The sequence below is a fragment of the Furipterus horrens genome, unplaced genomic scaffold, assembly GCF_987537825.1.
Source record: "Furipterus horrens unplaced genomic scaffold, mFurHor1.1.pri manual_scaffold_3, whole genome shotgun sequence".
Lineage (NCBI taxonomy): Eukaryota > Metazoa > Chordata > Mammalia > Chiroptera > Furipteridae > Furipterus > Furipterus horrens.
In genome coordinates, this window is record NW_028327173.1 from 21,359,725 (window position 1) to 21,378,194 (window position 18,470).

The following is an 18,470-nucleotide window of genomic DNA, read 5'->3' on the forward strand; positions in this document are numbered from 1 at the left end:
TTGGGGCCAATCACCTGGAAGAGAGTGGACCTGAGTAAGGCCAGCTCTGATTGGCAGAGGCTCTGAGCTATTTTGTACTGACTTCTCGTTCCTCGCCAGGGCTCCTTGTGCCCCGCAAAGTGTCGTTTGGTCTGGTCAGGGCAAGACCTACAAGTCAGGCTACCCAAGGAAACCCTGTTCTGCACAGAGCTTCAGCCAGAGCCCCAGGGCACTGGTCTTCTGATTGTGATCGTGGACAGTTTACCCCGTGGAGTCCTTTACCCGCCTCAGTAAAACCGGGTGTAGCCACCCAGGCAAGTGTAAGAGCCACACAAGACAGTGAATATGGGATAGGTCTGGAAAGTTTGCATTGAGCACGGCTTTTTTAAAAATGTAGGTTATGATCCATCCAAGGGCCATGAAATCAGTTTCATGGATCATGGCCAAGATTTTAAAAGTAAAAACAGGAAGAGAATTGAAAAGAAAATACCAAAATATATTGTACATAAAAGTAGGCATTGTTTTGTGAAACTTTTGTATCAGTTACAATGTTTAAGTATGTATATGAAGGTTGGAAACATTTTTTAAACCTGGTTCATGATCAAAAAAAGGTCTGAAAATTTCTGTGTAAACAGGAACAAATACATATTTAAGGACGCACCCTTCAAACTTACAATAGGTTGGGGCCTTTCACCTGAAGTAAGGAAATAGTGCCAATATTTACCTGTTTAAATCAGTTCCTCAGATTCACCATGTGTTCTTAGAGTTTTGGTTCCTTCCTTCTCCACCGTCCACATAAAAACAAACTCAGGTGGGGCTTTCATTATCTTCCAGGAAGGAGAATATCGATGTCCAGAGTACACCCTGGGTGCCCTCTCCACTAGGCGTCCCACCCTTCCCTCCCAAGGTTCCCTATACTCTCCCACTTCCCCTTCAGCCCAGGGGCCTGTATGGGGCCCCCATCCCGCTAGCCATTCCCTATCTCCTGGAACAACCAGAGTTTCCAGGCCTGGTTCCACCCTCTGGGTCATTAACTGCAGGCACAGCTGGGAGATACGGCAGGTTTGGTGACAGACCACCGCAGTAAAGCAAATATCTCAATAAAGTGAGTGACATGGACTTTTTGGTCCCTCAGTGCATAGAAAAGTCATGTTTACACTATACTGTAGCCTGTTAAGTGTGCAAAAGCACTATTTCTAAAATAACATAATACTCTAGTTTAAAAATACTTTGTTGCTAAAAATGCTAACCATCATCTGAGCCTTCAGTGAGTGGAGAGTCCTGCCTAGATGCTGGTGGCTGCCGCCTGGTCAGGCTGGTGGTGGCTGAAGCCTGGGGTGACCTCGGCAATTTCCTAAAACAAGACAGTGAAGGTTGTTGCCCTGTCGATGGACTCTTCCCGTCACAAACAGTTTCTCTGTAGCATGTGATGCTGTTTGGTAGCATTTCAAACCCACAGAACTTCTTTTAAAACTGGAAATCTCAAGTCCTTTTGAAGCCTGCCACTGCTTTATCAACTAAGTTTATGTAATATTCTAAATCCTTTATTGTCATTTCAACCATTTTCACTGCATCTGTCCCAGAAGTAGACACAGAGACCCGAAGTAAGCAAATGCTGTCGGAAAAAGGCTTGCCAGAGGCAAGGTTGCCACAAACCTTTAATTTGTAAAAAGTGCAGTTATTTGTGAACTGCAATAAAGCAGTTTGTTTCTCCTCTTCCAGGTAGTAGTTACATATTAACAGGCTATCTGGAAAGGCGTTTGCAAGCTGTGGGTATTGGCTCTGTATGTGGGCTTGATCCTGCAGCCACCCCCCCCCCCTTAGTGTCTGATTCAGAAGGTTGAGGCCTGGGCCTAAAACATGTATTTTAAACAAGTGGAAACACTGTCTTAAGGAAAACATGTAGAGAAGGCGAGGAGTAGCCAAGTTGCCCTCCTCGACAGTTCCCCTGGGAGAGAACCAGGGAGAGTTTACGCTCCAGGCAAGCAGGGCCCAGCGGTGCCTTGTTCCAGCACCCGGCCTGGCTCACAGGTGTTGGAAACAAGGACATAGTGACTCCCAAACCAGTAAAATTAGTAACAAAGGGCAAATGTAATTAAAGGGTCTTAAGGGCAAATGTAATTAGAGGGTCTCTGAGAAGGGAGCTGACAGCACTGGCAGATCTACAAACCACAGAAGGGGCAATTAGATAACCGTGTTAGATTGTAACTCCGGAGTAACCAGTAATGGGGAAACGGGGAAGAAGGAGAGGGGAGGGGGAGCGCTCTCACTTTAGGGCGAGGAGGCTGGTCAATTTCGCTTTGCCGTGGCAATTTCAGGGTGGGGAAGCTAAGACTACAAAACCAGGTTCCTTTGTCTATTTGGCGCGCACATTCTCCTGGCTGTGAGGGTGCGCCCGGCTCTGCAGACTCGTGAATAAAGGCCTCGTTTTACTGCTCAAGTCCTGTGTCCCAGTTTTTATTGTGAGCGTTTCTCACACAGGCATGGGTCACCACAAACCACAGTCGGCTGCACATGCCCCGTGCCATGCACCTACCCACTTCCTGCGGGTCAGCACTTCCACCTTCATGTTCCTGCCCTTGCGGGACCTGCCTGGGTCTGGAATGGCCTCCCCCTTTTATTTGAGCCTCAGGTGTTACCTCTTCGGGGACAATGACTTTTCTAATACTTTGCTATTCCAGCATCCACAAAATGCTGAGAAAAGTGCTGAGTGAGCCAAAGCCGTTCCAAGGGCTCCTCTGGACATTGAGCAGCAACAGCCAAAGGTGTCTGCTAGGCGGTGAGAGGCCGGGTTCTGCCTCGGATGTTACAGATACTCCTGGCCCAACGGTGTCTTGTCTCCCCAGAGGGAATAGTGGGGAGGGGGCCTCAGAGCTGAAGGAGCTCTGGACCATCCCACTCTAAGGGACAACCATGTGAAGAACAAATGCAGAATGTGCTGCTCCTGTGAGAACTGGGACCAAGGGTGCCCTCAAGTGACTGGCCCCATCAAAGTGCAGAAGATACGCTGACCCAACCCAGGGACCCACCCCTCTCCTTATGGGTGAAAAGGAGCCATTGAGAACCTATACTTGCACGGACAGGCATCCCCAGGAAAGAAAGGCACAGAATAAAGAGATTTTACAATTTATTTTTTAAAAACAAAAGGTTAAAAAAGTCCTTCATTTCCAACCCTGCCTGGGGTGTGAGTGGGGAATAGAGCAAGTTGAGGAAGGTGGCCACCCTCTTCAGGGGAAGAGGCCCACTCTCCCCCCTGAGCCTACAGAGGACAGACAGGGCAAGTCAGAGGCAGGCCCTCGCCCTTCCTGCCCCACTGCCTCTGCAGGTAGCTCAAATTGCTGCTATGAAGTTCCAGAGGCCAAGTGTAGAAGTGGGAGGCCAAAGGCTGCCTTCTTCACATCAGTGGTCTCTCCAGCTCTTCTTGCCCCCTCACAGGTTCTCTGGGCCTCACCACTGGGGCTCCCAGGGCGGGCAGGCAGGAGGCTCGGCCTGAACCAGCCCACCGGCAGCTTCCTTAATGTTGTTTGTGACACAGCAGGGCAGTCGGGGGACTTCACAGTGTGGGGAAGGGGCTTAAGAGACATCATGACCAGTCTGGAAAGGAACATCTAACCCTCATCGCTTTCTGATCTTGCCTCTCTGCACTGGGGCTGCCCTTTTCTATTCCCCATCCTGAGGCTGAGTGGAGTCCAGGACAAAGCACTAAGTGGCTGCTACAAAACACCTGGAGATGCCAGAGGGTGGCTCTTGGCCTGTCAGTCCAGGCTCCCACACAGTCATACAGTCACACACACAGCGTTTAAGGCGTCTGTGCCAGCAGGCATGGCCAAACCGGTCCCAGCTTCTCTCTCTCCACCTGCAGAGGGTGAAGGGGAAAAAAACACCTGGCTACTTCAGAAACAAGCTGAAGGGGGAGAAGCTGGCAGCAGGAGAGTTAGCCAGGCCTGGAGAAAGAAGTGGAAGGCAAGGGCTTTCAAGGCCTCAATCCAGGCTTGATGGCTGCCCTTGGAAGTAACCCAACTCAGGTTGGGGAGCCCTGACCATATACCCCCTGGAAAATGGGGGACAGAGAGAGGGGAAGAGAGAGGGGCTAGGGTATTGGGACTTTGGAAGAAGCCAGTGCTATCATTATTTACAAGCATAAAGCCCCATCTTTTGCGCCACCTACCTCTCTGCCCCTCCCACAGAAAGAAAGGCCCCTGAGAGCCATTAGGAGGTGCCAATACCTCCTCACCAGCCACGCCCCACAGGGAGCGCCCCTGCCCTCCGACTGGCCCCATGCCTGGGCCCCTTAGGAATGTCTGTCCGGCTCTGTCCAGCTGGGAGGAGGCGTCCTGGGCCAGAACCCTGGCTGCCTGGCCAGCCCTAGGAGTCCTTAAGCATGTTGATTCGAGCATAGATCTTGAGGGCGGGCCCCAGTTTGATGTTCATGGCGCTCATCAGGTGGTCTTCTTTGAGCAGCAGCAGAGCCTGGCCGTCGATCTCCTGGGCACGGAACTCCTCCGCTATCTCCTGGCAGCCTGACAGGACACCACCAAAGACACTGTCATTCAGAGCTACCGGTGTGCACTCGCAGCAGTCACGGCTCTGCAGACACATCTATCCGTTCACTTAATCCCCCCAACCACACCTTAGGGAAGCAAGAACGGCTAAGTGATGTGTCCAAGAGAGCGGCATTCCAGGATGGCCCCCCGAGATCCACGCCTCCTCCTTTATGCATGTAGTTGTTCAGGGCCCCTCCCCTCAATGAACTGGCTGACCTGGGAGGCCAAAAAGGTGTTTTGGAAGTGACAGCATGTGATTGTGAGGCTGGATCATAAAGGGCCCAGCAGCCTCCACCTTGCTCTTTTGGACATTTTGGAGGAAGCTCGCTTCCATGTTGCGAGGACATTCAAGGTGCCCTCTGGAGAGACCCATGTGGATAGGCTGAGGCCTCTTGCCAACAGCCAGCCCCCATGCCATGTGAGTGAGGCTCCAAGAAGTGAATTCTCCAGCTCTGAGCCTTCAAATAACTGCAGCTCTGGCTGATGTCTTTGCTGGGACCTCTTAAGAGACCCCATCCAGAACTGCCCCGCTAAGCCCTAAGCCACTCCATGTTCCTGACTCACAGAAACCTTGAGATAATTATTGTTTTAAGCCACTAAGTCTTGGGGTAACTTGTTTCACAATAAAGATCACTGATACAGATTTTAGTGCCTAAAAGAGGGCTGCTGCCATAACAAAACCCTAAAAATGTGGGCATGGCCTTGGGAGCGTCACTGGGCGGGAGCTGGAAGGACTGTGGGGAGAACACTAGTGAATGCCTAGGTGCTTTCAGGACTAGAAGTCTGATGGCCTTTGAGAAACGCAGCAACCTGTTGCTGGAGGTAACATGTAAGTTTAATGTACCTAATGAACTGAGTGGTCTAGCTAACGTTAAGACAGAATGTTGACGGTGTTGCCTGGCTTCTTATTGCTGCTTACAACAAAAGGAGGAGAGAGATGCCGTAAAGAAAAACTATTAAACATAAAGGAGCCAGGATTTGCTGGTTTTGAAAATCCCTAGCCTCTCCAGATGGCAAATGATGCTAAAATTAAGAAATGGTTTCTAAGCAAGGATCAAATCCATGGTCTACATATGAAACTGATCATGTGACTTAAATCTCTTAGGGCTTCAGAAAGATTTCAGGTGATGCCTTAGAGAACTATCTGATCAAGACTCTCTAGGCTTTTATGGAGGTGCCTCACAGATCCTCTCCATTCAACAGCAGGGCTTCTATGACTATTAAAGGCACAGTCCCTCAGCTTCAGAAGCCCAATGTAGAGAAAGGTTTATCTTGAAGACATCTGTGATTATGGTTTTAGTCTAATGAAGTGAGCCCCAACAAGATACATGGGAAGCCCATCAAGATTTTAAGAGAGTCGTATTGGCAGAAGTGCTGCATCCTTAAACTGCAAGGATCAGAGGTAATACAACCTGAAAAGCAGCAGGAAGCAGGCTGAGACAGCTACTCCATTGTAAGCTCAGCTTTCACAGGAGAGGAAGAATGATCCAGAGGGTGGAACCAAGAGTTAAAGAGAATCACTTCCAGGCTGTGAGTCCTAATCAAGGAAATGCCAACATGTGCCCTGCCAGATTTCAGAACTAGTGTGGCTCAGTGACTGCTGTATCCCTGTTTTCCCCTTTAAAAAAAAAAAAAAAAAAAAGATTTGTTTATTGATTTTTAGAGAGGGGAAAGGAGAAAGAGAGGGAGAAAGAGAAGGAAAAGAACATTGATGTGAGAGAAAAGCACTGATTGGTTACCTCTCACACGCCCCCCAACCAGAGACCCAGCCCACAACCCAGGCATGTGCTCTAACCGGGAATTGAACTAGCGACCCTTTGGTTTGCAGGTCAGGGCCCAATCCACTGAGCCACACTTGCCAGGGCTGTTTTTTCCCTTTTGGAATGGGCATGTCTACAGCAGTTATCCTGTACCTATCCCACTCACCATATCTTGGAATTTATGGAGGGAAATGGATAACCTCATTCTAGTTCTCAGGTCTTCAAATTAGAATAGGAATCATTCCTTCAAATTGAGAGGAATCATATTTACTTGAGGCACTAGACCCAAGGAGGCTCATTTGTTCTTGGACCTGAGTTAGAAGATGAGATCCTGGATTTCAAACTGCTGCTGTAATGGGATGAGACTCAAAAGGACCTGGTAGGGGCAGAGAGCATTTCTGCATGATGGAGGAACATGAATCACTGGGGACCAGAGGGGGACTACATCAGCAGCCTCCAAATAACTCCCAATAATCCTTGCTTCCCTTTCATGTCCATGTGAGTTCTCTCACAAAATGAATAGAGTTGACCTGGCTGACCAAGACACCGTGGAAGTGACAGAACTGTACGTGATATCTAAGCCTAGATCCTAAAGCACAGTGGCTTCCACTCTGCTCTCCTGGATCAACAACTGTGGCAAATGCTAGCTGCCATGTCATGAGAAGGTTCAAACATGACAGCTCTGAAGAGGCCCATGTGGAGAACCGGGACCTCTCGCCAACAGCCATACTCTGGCTGAGAATCCTGTGAGTGAGGCACTGTGGAGGAGGGTCCTGTAACCCCAATCAGGCCTTTAGATGACATCAGCCTTGGCCGACATCTTAATCAGAATCTCATAAGGGACCTGTGGCAGAACTGCCCAGCTAGGCCATTCACAAATTCCTTACAGTTACATGGAGTAACTGTGTGATAACAGATTTTGGGATGCAGCAATAGATAATTAACACACTGGGTTAATTGGTAACCCAGTTAATTGGTAATTAAGAGTCATGAGTCTGGAGCCCCGTGTTGCCTGGAATCTCTGTTTTGCTAATAAGTAGTTGCTGTAACCCTGGCTGGTTTGGCTCAGTGGATTGAGCGTCGGCCTGCGAGCTAAGTGTCGCTGGTTCGATCTTCCAGTCAGGGCACATCAGAGAAGGAAAACTCTGACTCCAAAAAAACCTCCGCTGCCTTGCGGCATACCTCTTCAGGGGAAAGGCTAAGGGAGTAAACCCCGACAGAAAATCCGGAGCCGGAGTCCCTAAGGCGGTTTGACGCTGTAGTCAACACCGGCAACTCCTGCGGCGCACCTGAAGCCAAGCTGTATTGACTCCGTCTTTCCCTTGGACCCTTCAGCTGCGAAGAGAGGGGGGGTCTGCTGCATGGGCAACAGCAGACCCTCCATATCACCCTGCCCAGGCTCTGTAGCTTCAGCTTCACTGGAGAGGACACTCCAGCGTCATCGCAAGATGTCGATTCAACACGGGAGGAGACAGATACCGTGTCACTCCCGAGTCGGACTGCACAGCCATTCTCGGTGGTGCAGATAAGACTCTTAAGAAGCTACACCATCGTCTCTCGAGACGGACGGCTGCCGACGGGGGACGGGGGGGTTAATTGGCAGAGCAAGGACTGGAGCTGAGTTCTGTCTGACTCGGAAGCCTATGCTCTTAACCATTATATCCCACCCCAACCTCTGAGTCATAGGCTTGTGCCTGCCATCAATGTCTGACCTGGTCAGTGGCTGGGTGAGACTGGCAGAAAAAATGGTAGAGAGCTCTGGAGTCCCACTAAAAGCATCTGTGAATGACATGAGGTTTGTCTTGCCAGGTCTGGAGTCCAGCCTTCCAAGTCCCTGGCTCTCCACCACATAGGGGGTGGGACATTCCCAGCTATACCACGTGCTCTCATGTCTGCATGCCTTAAACTGCTCCCTGACGCAGGCACTTCACCTAGCAAGGGCCTCCTTGTCCACTGTCATTAGGTTTAAATGTCTTCATTATCGACGTTCTTGACAGATTTCCTGCACTCCCACTTGACTCCCCTCCCAACCTGCTGCAGGAGACACAGGGTTAATTACATCATCACCTCTGCATTTCACACACACTACTTACCATGCCTGTAAATATACATAGTTATAAAACAGTATTTACAGTTTGTGTTCTGTGCTAGAATGTGAGCTCTTATAGGTAGAACCTCATCTTCTCCATCTTTGCACCCCAGTTCCTGAACCTGAGTTGTTAACTAAACTGCTTGATCTCTCCTGGTGGAGGAAGGTGATGTCTCTCACTTCTTCTTACCCTTTGCTGTTCCAGGCAGGCATGGGACTTCCAAGGGCCTTACCTGGCAGAGAGCGGATGAATTCGTAGACATCTTCTACATTCCATTTGGTGGGCTCGCTTGGCAGGAAGTGGTGTCCCATGCCCACCAGGTCCCGCATGTGCATGTCAGGGAGTTCCAGGTCCCTCTGGCCTTGTCGCCGGCGGGAGGTGGATGAGCTGGCTGAGATGGGTGACAGGGGTTCCTCATAGCTTGAGTTATCTGAGCAACGGCTAGAGTCTTCCTGGCTGTGTGTTAGCTGCAATGCAGCAGTAACTGAAAGGGGTACAGTGCCTGTTGGCTGGGAGCAGAGAGAAAATTTTCTTCAGGACAGGAGAATAAACCGTCTCTAGCACTGAGATGGGCAAGGACAGTATGCTTTCCCTTTTCCACTTGGTCTACTACTTCCTATCCCTGAATTCCAAAAAGCATCTTCTGAGCTATCCCCCCTCTGAGCCTAAGCAGTAAGTCCCTCCCAGTACTGGAGCATGTACCACACTTCAGTGCAATTACCTGACTAGGTGCCTGTGTTCCTCCTTACTGTCTGTGGGGTGTTAAGCCAGGGCTCTATGGCTTCAGGGGGTGGTCAGTGAGCCACCGGAAACAGCATGTGAACTTTTTCATGTATGTCCATATTGGACATAGCTCTCATCGGATTCTTAAGGAAGTTTATGACTAAATAATAACAAGAAGCAACATACACCTCAGGTACTAAAGCAGCACACTAGGCACTTTAGAGCCTTAGTTAGTGCCTAACAGAGCTCCTGGCACAGAGCTGGTGTGAGAAAAATATTTAATGAGTAAGCCCCCATGTTCCTGGTAGAGACCTTCAAGAACTCAGTGCTCTGAAGTGCAAGGAGGCAACACAGTGGGAAGATGGGAAGGTAAAGGGTATAGGGTGCCTTCTTCCCTAGCCCTCTGTGTAAGAGAGGAGGTACCTGGAATGAATAGGCAGGCAGGGAAAACTCCATTTCCATGGCCCAAGAAGTCATGGATGGAGACAAACTGGAAAGCAAGGGGTGATGTTGGGGCAAGATCATTGAAAAGGGAAAGCCACCTCATAAGCATCCATGGGTCTAAATGAAGGGATATGGGGGAAAGCCTGACCTGATAGATTATGAGACATGGGAATGTGATGGAGTTTGCTGACCCCAGCAATGGAAAAGGAGTGTGGGTGTCCCGGGGCACGGCAGGAGGGGAGCTGGTGGGGACTTGTGATGATGGAGCTTCAGGCTCTGCCAGGCCTCTCACCTGCTTCTTGGTGTCCTTGGTAAGTGTTGGCAGACTGGCTTTGCTGGCCCGACGGCGGTTGTGAGTCGTGGTTCCTGCCTTCTGCAGCTTGCTCCGGTCCGAGTGGAAAAGCCCCACTCGTTTGGTGCACCCCACATTGTATCTACCAGAGTTAGGGGAATAGAAGAAGTCAGAGCCCTGACACAGTATATGGGTTTCGGGCAGAATAAGAGCAGCCAAGATATCAGGCAAAACTTGAGTCTGTGTGTTCATTCTAATCCTAAATCCCTCACTTGAAACAACTTGGATTGTGGTGAGAACTCACTGCAGACACATCTTACTATAAATACTACCTATGCTGAGAAACTCCTGTCCATTGTCCTGCTGGAGAGGAGCCTGGCAGAGCTTCACAAAGGTGCTCATTACCTCCAGCACAGCCTGAGGGGAGGAGGGCGAGGCCGGCCTTACTCTAGTTGGCCTGCAGGGCATGGGTGCCTGGGGCCCACGGATTTCTTCTCTCCAGTGGGCTCAGGGCTTCAAGGTCAGCCGCTGCTTACACCTTGGTACAAAGACCACATAGGGCTTTAAGAGTCAGGGCTTTAGAGTCAGAAGAGTCTAAATCCGCAGCTCTATGACTCCAGGCATGATTACTTATATTTTGTGCCTCAGTTCCCAGATGTGTATACAGAAGACAACAGCAATACCTGCCTGGCACATGGCAGGCTCTCAGTACATCCCGCTAGTTTTTACTATGACCATTAGTCCTGTAAGCTGGGTAAAAGCTCGTGAACAACTGTCACCAGTGCGGTGCTCTGGGCAAAGCTCCTGGTGGAGGGTGTGCCCTACAGAGATGGGCAGAAGAGGCTGGTGCCACGGGGACGCGGGAGGGCCAGCCAAGCTAAAGCATTGGTTCCTTTCCTCAATTCTGTGCTGCTGTCTCTCTGATCTGCTTGTGGGAGTTCTTTGGTGAATTAGTGACATGATGCTGCTTTCAGGCAGGTCAAGGAAACAGGGAGCTAGGTAATCCCCAGCCAGGGCCTCCTGGGGTGGACTATCACTGAAGGGAGCTGGAACACAGGAGCAGGATGGATACAAAGGTGCAATCCCAAGGAAAGGGAAGGGGCTGGGCACAGCACTGGGGTGTAGGGGGCTGTGGCTACTCACCTTTTTGCACAAGCCATGGAACAGAAGCGCTTGGAACGCTTGAACTTGTAGGCAAAATCCACCCGGCCACAGAGCTCACACTTGAGTTTGAGGGGTGTACCCTCCTCTTTGGATTCTGAAAGGTAGAACATTTGGGAGTTTAGAGAATGAGCAATTCTCACAGAACTGTCAACAGCCCGTCATAGGGGCCTCCCTGCTGTTCTGCCTCCTCCTCGTGTTCCTGTAACTGTGACACACAGCAGTGGTCTAGCTTGGAAAATGCCGAACCTCCTTCCTCACTGTTTTTGGAAGGGCTGTTTCCCTCCCTGGAAAATACCCAGAGGTGTCTGAAGATGCCCTTGGGATGCTGACATATTTTTTTCTTTAAAAAAATTATTTTTTATCCTCACCGGATGATATTTATTTATTTGCCTTGAGAGAGAGGAGGTGGGGGGGAGGGAGGGAGAGAGAGAAAGAGAGAGAGAGAGAGAGAGAGAAACATATATCAACTAGTTGCCTTCTTGCATGTGCCCTGACTGGGAGTCAAACGTGCCACCATTTGGTTTACGGGATGACGCTCCAACCAAGCCCCACTGGCCAGGGTACACTTTTCTTTGAAGTGCTATGAGCCTGAGGCACCCACAAGTGAAAATGTAGTAGCACCCTTCCTTATCCTGGAAGAGAGGCTCAGAGGGAACGCTCTGGATGCTGCCACACTGGTCTGGAAATCTCCTACCCCACCTAGATCCGTCTAATTGGCTGCTGACCTGGATAACAGAACCCAGGAGTTTTACAACCTATGCAGGCCCCTCCTTCCATTTAGTCACTGGCTCATGTGGCAAGTGCAGTCCTTGTCTGGCCTCCACTGAGCCTCAGAGCAGGCCTGTCCCGAGCACAGGCTGCTGTGGCGCTGAGGAAGGGCCCAATGTGCTTGGTGCTGCACCTGGAGTCCTACAACCTGCCAGTGACTCGTGCAGGAAAAGCAGCTCTTGGAATCCTGTGGTGGCTGGAGCTGGGGCAGTGGGGACACAGTTCCCCAAGGGCAGGGGCTTCTCCTGTCCTGTCCCTGTTACCTAGGGAAAGGGGCTGGGAAGGCCCTGGAGGAATGTGCCGTAAGCAGTCACGTTCATATACTCCCCAGCTCAGGGTTCCTCTATGGATACGAAGAGAGAAAGTGCAAGGCCTGCCTTCCCAGACTTGCCTCCGTCCTGCTCAGCCAGACCAAAGGCATCAGCGTCCAGGGTCTGAGATGCTCACCTTGCAGATAGGGCTCCTCCATCTCGGAGTCAGTGGTGGTGGTATGATCCTGCTGTGGAAGTTTCTCAGGCAAGAACCCCTGTGCATACTTCTTCTTGAGATTCCCCACCAGCAGGGACGAGCGTCCCACCTAGAGGACATGGTGACATGGAGGCCATGAGGGTTAGGTGGGAGATGCTTCCTTGCAATCCAGCCTTATCAAAATTACATGTATAAAGCATGCCAGCCCCTATATAATCATCAAAGTATGCCCAGTGCCAGGCCTATTTTGCTGTTAGCTCATGAGGCAAGATGCCAGTCAGCAGACACTGAAGTACAGGGATGGCTTCCATCTAGGACCAATGGATGGCTCAGGAATTAGAAAAATATCTACTCTTCTGAGTGTCTAAGGGGCAGAGATGAAGGCAGAGATCAGGTTTCCCACACTGCCAGACAGGTTCCAGGACCCCGTGTGCACAGTCACCAGGCAGGAATACAGCTGAGGCTATGTGGGGGTGTGTATGGATGAGACACAGCGACTCAGCAACCAATTTTTAAATGTCTTACTGTTCTCTACTTCACCACTGCCCTACACAGTCAGAGGTGCACGCAGCCATGGAGAGATCAGAAAAAAAAAGGACTCTGGGCTACAGAGCAAATGCCGTCTGTGCTTGCAGGGATCCCAGACGGGCTCCTTCATTTCCTCCCCTTGCCATCTTTGTTCGGGCAGCGTGCAGTGGCCAGATCACTGGCACAATGCTGGGCCATTACTGAATCTGCATCTACCCTGAGAGATCAGTTGGTCTCTGGTGTTTCTCCAGGAGGCCAAGGGGAAGACCTCAACTAATGAGGGAAGGCATGGGATATGCCTAGAGCTACTACAGCGGCTCCAGGTGGATTTCTTTGCCACAGGCCTTACACGATCTCCAAAGGGAAAGAGGACAAGAACCTGTGTCTTCTGGCATTTTAGAAGGGCAGGTCACTCATCTCAGTTAATCAAGCTTAGACTCTTCTGCTGACTATTCAAATCACTCGTGGATCCAAAGAATGAGCAAAAGGCAGATGGCATCCCATGAGGATCGTGTGTCTCTAACAGGTAATTTTATCACAAGAGGGGCAATGTGCACCTGGCTGCAGGCTCCTCCCACTCACGGAGCAGCACCACCTGTCCTCACCAGGCCACAGTGAGCAGAATCAGCTCTGGCTGCTTTGTTCTAATAAGCCATTTTCTTGATTCTTTTCTATTTCCCTTTGGTCTTATGCTTTAATTGGAGACACTTGATTGTTCCCTTTCTGAAGTGCCCCTCACCCTCACTCCCCTTCCAAGGCTCTGTTCCCAGGCTACAACCCTATTTTCTTCATTTCAGATATATCTTAAGAATTCTCTCCTTTTGTTCTCTAACCAGCCAAAGTTTTGCCATTCAGAGATTTTGATATTCAAAACTGAATAGGGTCTCATTCCCCAAAGTCCACCAAACACCCCAAGGGGAACTCCCTTCTAACCAAGGGAGGGGGTCACACATCACCAAGCAGGACACAGCTGAGTCTGTGTGTGGAAACTTCTAAACAAGGGATCTTGCCAATTATTCCTAAACACCAACCCCTGTAAACCTTAGGAAGATACTCGATCCTGGAAAGAAAATGGCTGACATTCCTTGGGAAAACTCACAGGGAAAGAACAACTTTTTCACATTTTTTGGAAATTTTACATGGAAATGTAAAATATTCTAACACACATCCAAAATATACTTAAAAAAAAAAGAAAGAAAGAAAAGAAAGAAAAAAGAGGGGAAAAGAAGTAGTCCGTACCGGGAAAGGCTCCGCCCCCTCCTGGATCACAAACCCTTCGATAACATGCGTCAGGATTTGGGGTTTCACAATGGCCTGTGGTGGTTTATTCTCACCATTCTGGGGGGCAGTGCCGGTGATGCTGGAGGCAGAATTTCCGTTCCCTGAGGTCATGCCGGGGCTGCTGAGGTCGGTCAGTGCATGAACAATGCCCTGCCCTGTCTCTGTATAAGGGAAAGCAGGGAAACACAAGCAGGGTAGGTCAGAACCAGGTCCAGGCCAGAAGGAAAGCAGGGACTCAACGTGCACCTGGCATTTTCCTTGGAGCCAAATGACAATGCAAACCAAGCAGTCCCCTCCCTCAACTGCCTATTTAACAGTGGTGCAGTGTCAAGGGACACACCACCAGGTGTGACTATAATTAGTTGTGCAACTATCAGCTTGCAGTGCTTTTTTAACTTCCCAGTGGTATTAGAACGTGGTCAATATTGATATGGACAAATAATGTAACATTCAGTTTGAGGGAGAAAATGTATTCAAGCTGATTATCTGAAACCAGGATGAAAAACTAGGTAGAGGGCTAGGGGGGGATAATGGAGTTTGGGGGAAGAGAGGTTAAGTGAGACTTCTATGAGGTTCCTTGGAGAAGGATTAAAGTATCCCGTGAAATGTCAAAGTACTGAATCCCAGAAATCGATGCAAAAAGAATTTGGGGGGCTGAACCCCAAGTAAACACAGTGACGTAGACCTAACTATTCAGGGAATGGTTACTTGGGGTCACTGCATGAAGACCCACACACCCTATTTCTCCGAGGAGACTGCGAGGCAGAGCTGAGGTTTTATATGCTGCTTCTGCTGGTCCTGTGCTCTCAGTCAGGCCCCCTGCCCCGTTCCCAGCTCCATATTCAATCTGATGCTCAGCCAAGCACAGGCTCCTTCCCTCCGCCCCTCTGTGGACAGCCTTCCCTAAGTTCTCCCTCTCCATGGACCACTAGCCTTTCTCTGAAAGACCTAACAGAACGCTCCAAAAAGTATGACAAGGTGCCTGCAGAGCAACACCACAAGGGACCTCTTCTCCACTCCCAAAAGCTCATCCTAGGAGCCGTCCCTCAGGACTTGTTTCAGGGGTGCAAGACTTCATCACCTCACTTCTGAAACTCTCCCCTCTCCCTTTCTCAGGGCCACTCTCTACCACCACTGCTGCCCAGTGAGCTGAGGTTGCTTTAACATGGAACTTCCTAAAAAGGGGGGGAGCCATTTCTTTATTGCAGCAGCCTATTAATATTAGGTATAACCCAGTGTGTGTATTTGTGTCTATTACATACTTCAAAAATGATTTCAGTAAATTAGCTAAATAATTTTTGTACAAAAGTTTTTATGAAGATGCTCCTATTATTTCAAGTTAAAGATCCAAAATCCCACCACAGGACAGGAATTCATAGTGTCTATGCAGCATGGAGAAATAATAACTCATTTTAGAAAAGGTTTATAATTGGTTCATTTTCTTACCTAGTAGCCCTAATGCTCAGTAAGTCAGGATAAAGCTTCTTTGACGAGAAAGAGCTGGTGGCTATGACACAGGCCTTTGGTACTCAGACCTCCATAATTCAACATAGCACACTTCACAACTGATCCAGAGTCATCCAAGAGATGGAATTTATGAGATTAAAAAAAAAAAATCTTGGTGTTGACAATCACACCAGCAAGTTAGAAAAATCCCTTAAGTATTTATAGTTTTGGCTTTTTAGTAAAGATAGAAAAACTTCCCTCTTTTGGAATCTTTCTAAATTGTAAAGGTGTTTGGGAACTGAAAAAAAATCTTTCCTTAACAAATCATGAATAACTAGGTGGACTGGGTTAATTACATAATCGAATTACCTTTCTCTGCCTTTAAGTTTTAAATACTTAAGTCTACACTGACATAATTAATTTTCTTTACTTTGAAAATGTTTAAAAAATTCAAATTAAGTATATAATTTATTTAAAGTGCTGAATAAATGTTAATTAGAAAGCTTACTATGTAAGTTAAAATTTTATTTTGAGATGATGGCTATTTCTAATTAGAAGCCTAGTAAAATATTCCCTGGTTATTCTAATGAACTACAGATCATAGACTCAAGATTAGAAAGTCTGGTACAACCCCTCCCAATGCTTGAACCTGTTCTGTAATATCCCCACCCAGTGATTTTCTGATTCTTGTTTACCTCTCCTGAAAAAGGAACTCACTACGTCTGGGCAGTACAGTGAAAAAGTTCTTCTGTTCTATTAAGCCAAAAGTCTATCTTCTGTTAATTTATGCCCACTTATCCTGGCTCTGTTCCTTAAGACCACACAGAACAAGGCTAACATATTTCTGTAATGGGAAAACAAAAAAGCTTATACCTGTCTTAGAGATACATCTCTATCACTAAAGTGAATGAGTGGCCAAGTCCCCATTGTTCCCTGGGCCTTCATTTTACTAGCTGTAAAATAAGGACAATAATAGTACTTACCTTACAGGGTTGCTGTGAGGACTAAATGAGATACTGAATAGCAGTGCAAGGCTAGCACACTAGGAAATAAATGCTCAGGGTGTCACGAAGAATGTCACTCACGCCCCTGGAATAGCTCTCCTCTCCAGGCCAAACTCCCTCTGCTCTTTCAACTCTTTCTTATATAAAAAGGATTTAAGTTCATCATCATATGAGGTCTTCTTTGCCTGCATCTTTTAAAGTCTGCCCAGTCAGCACTAACATAATCATCAAGTGTATCAGTCTAAGAGATGGTAAGAATTTTGTTTTTCTGAGAGCACAGGTGGAGGGGAATGAGTAACTTCCTTGTTTTAGCTTATAATTCCTTTATGGAATTAATCCATTCTTCCCTGAATTCTGGAATCACTCCCACCTCCTGCTCCTTGCGCTGATGCTGATCACTAAACAGGCTCTGATGCCTGTCTCCTTTCGGGGGATCTCCTCTCCTTCCCCCTTCATCCTTTCCCTCCCATCTCTCAGATCTGTGCCTATTAATGTGCACTGTTAGAAGGGGTAACTTTCGAGGTTAGATTCTTTCCGCATGCCAAATACAGCAATGAGCATCTAGATACAGTCACCAGCTCAGGCTTTCACCGTAACATTGGAAACTATCACTCCCATTCTAACTGGAGCAGGTTCCAGGAGAGACAGGCTCCGAGGGACAAAAGAGAGTGTTTTATAACCAATACAAAGGTTTTCAGATATTGTCTTTCACATTTATCTTGCAGCAAATACCTCATCATCTGCTTTAGAAACAAAGGAGTTCGGGCTATTTCTGGAATGACCAAACACAATCTCACCCCCGCCAGGCTCAGCACATTGAGATTAATTTAATCTCTTTCCCTGCTCTCCCGGCCTGCTCTGAGGCTGGCCGGGTTGGGGGAAAGCACTTAATGGGGAAACTCGCAGAAACCTGCCCTGCTGGCCCAGAGTCCAGATAGAAGACAGAGACAAAGCCATCCTCGATCTTTCGGGAGTCCAAAGGGTTTCAAATGCTTTTATACACTTAGGCACTTGAAATCTGGAAGGTGAAGGCCAGGACACCATGAGTTTGAGGGGGCAGGAGGGCAGTAAAGCCGGGCATAGGTGGCAGTGGTGCTGGGGGAAAGCAGAGTGGAGCCGTATAACTGAAGCTGACCACAAAGGGCCAAGTATTCAGAACGAACAGAACAGTATGTTCTGGGGGAGTCGTTGGAGTCGTTACATAATATATGTCTCAGCCTCTAGGCTTTCTCAGTTCTGGTCTCACTTGGAGGCTCTGGCAGAAATAGCCCTTGCGGGGTACGATAACACAGGCACAATGGCCATTTGTGAAATTATCTGCTTTGGGGCCAGTCCCCTTCCAGGCGGAGCAGGTTTCTTCAGGCAGGGGGCTGTGTCTTAGTCAACTCTATAAACTCAGGGCCAACCCAACGTCCAGTATATGATAGATTCTTAATGTCTGTTAAGCTGGAATGAATGGAACCCATGGTCAGTTTGTACTGCTGCCGTAAAGCGTTCAGGTCTCCCTAGTCTCAAAACAAGCAACTTGTGAGCAGCTGAGATTTGTAATTACGTTCTGAGACTATAATGATTTGAGAGCAGCTAGGCTGGCGCCTCTCTGTAAAAGTGGCATTTCTGGGTACCCGGCTATAAAGCAGCGTAAGAGATATTCCTTGGCCCGTTTCTTCCTTCATGTTAAGGCAGGGCAACATTTGTGCCAGCTCCAGGCACTTGGAGAGGCATGATGAACTCTAGGGGGCGGTGGCCAGGAGGAGATGCCTATACAAGCAGCCTGGTACGCAGGACCCACAGGCAGGTGTCCAGAGGCCGCACTCTCCTGCCCTCAGGAGACAGAGCTCATGCTGGCCCCAGCTATGCAAACCCGGGTCACTTCAGAACCAGTTCTGATGTTTTTCACATGCACAGTAAGACAAAAACCACCAGTCATTCTGGAATACGTTTAGTACTAATATTTACTAGTACTAAATGAATGGCCAGAT

The 18,470-nt window shown here is 48.6% G+C and overlaps 1 protein-coding gene across 2 annotated transcripts in view; it reads right to left on the reverse strand.

Annotated features, from left to right (window-relative positions):
* Nucleotides 1-3,093: 3,093 nt before the first annotated feature.
* The window catches only part of PHC2 (polyhomeotic homolog 2), an 89,967-nt gene continuing 74,590 nt past the window's right edge, over nt 3,094-18,470 (reverse strand). For both annotated transcript variants that reach the window (XM_090269061.1, XM_090269062.1), the window contains 6 exons: nt 14,000-14,202; nt 12,212-12,341; nt 10,976-11,090; nt 9,833-9,974; nt 8,606-8,882; nt 3,094-4,499 (listed from right to left, as the gene is read on the reverse strand). In XM_090269061.1, coding sequence (XP_090125187.1) covers nt 4,345-4,499; nt 8,606-8,882; nt 9,833-9,974; nt 10,976-11,090; nt 12,212-12,341; nt 14,000-14,202 — 1,022 coding nt within the window. In that variant the 3' untranslated portion in view covers nt 3,094-4,344. The remainder of the gene's footprint in view (nt 4,500-8,605; nt 8,883-9,832; nt 9,975-10,975; nt 11,091-12,211; nt 12,342-13,999; nt 14,203-18,470) is intronic.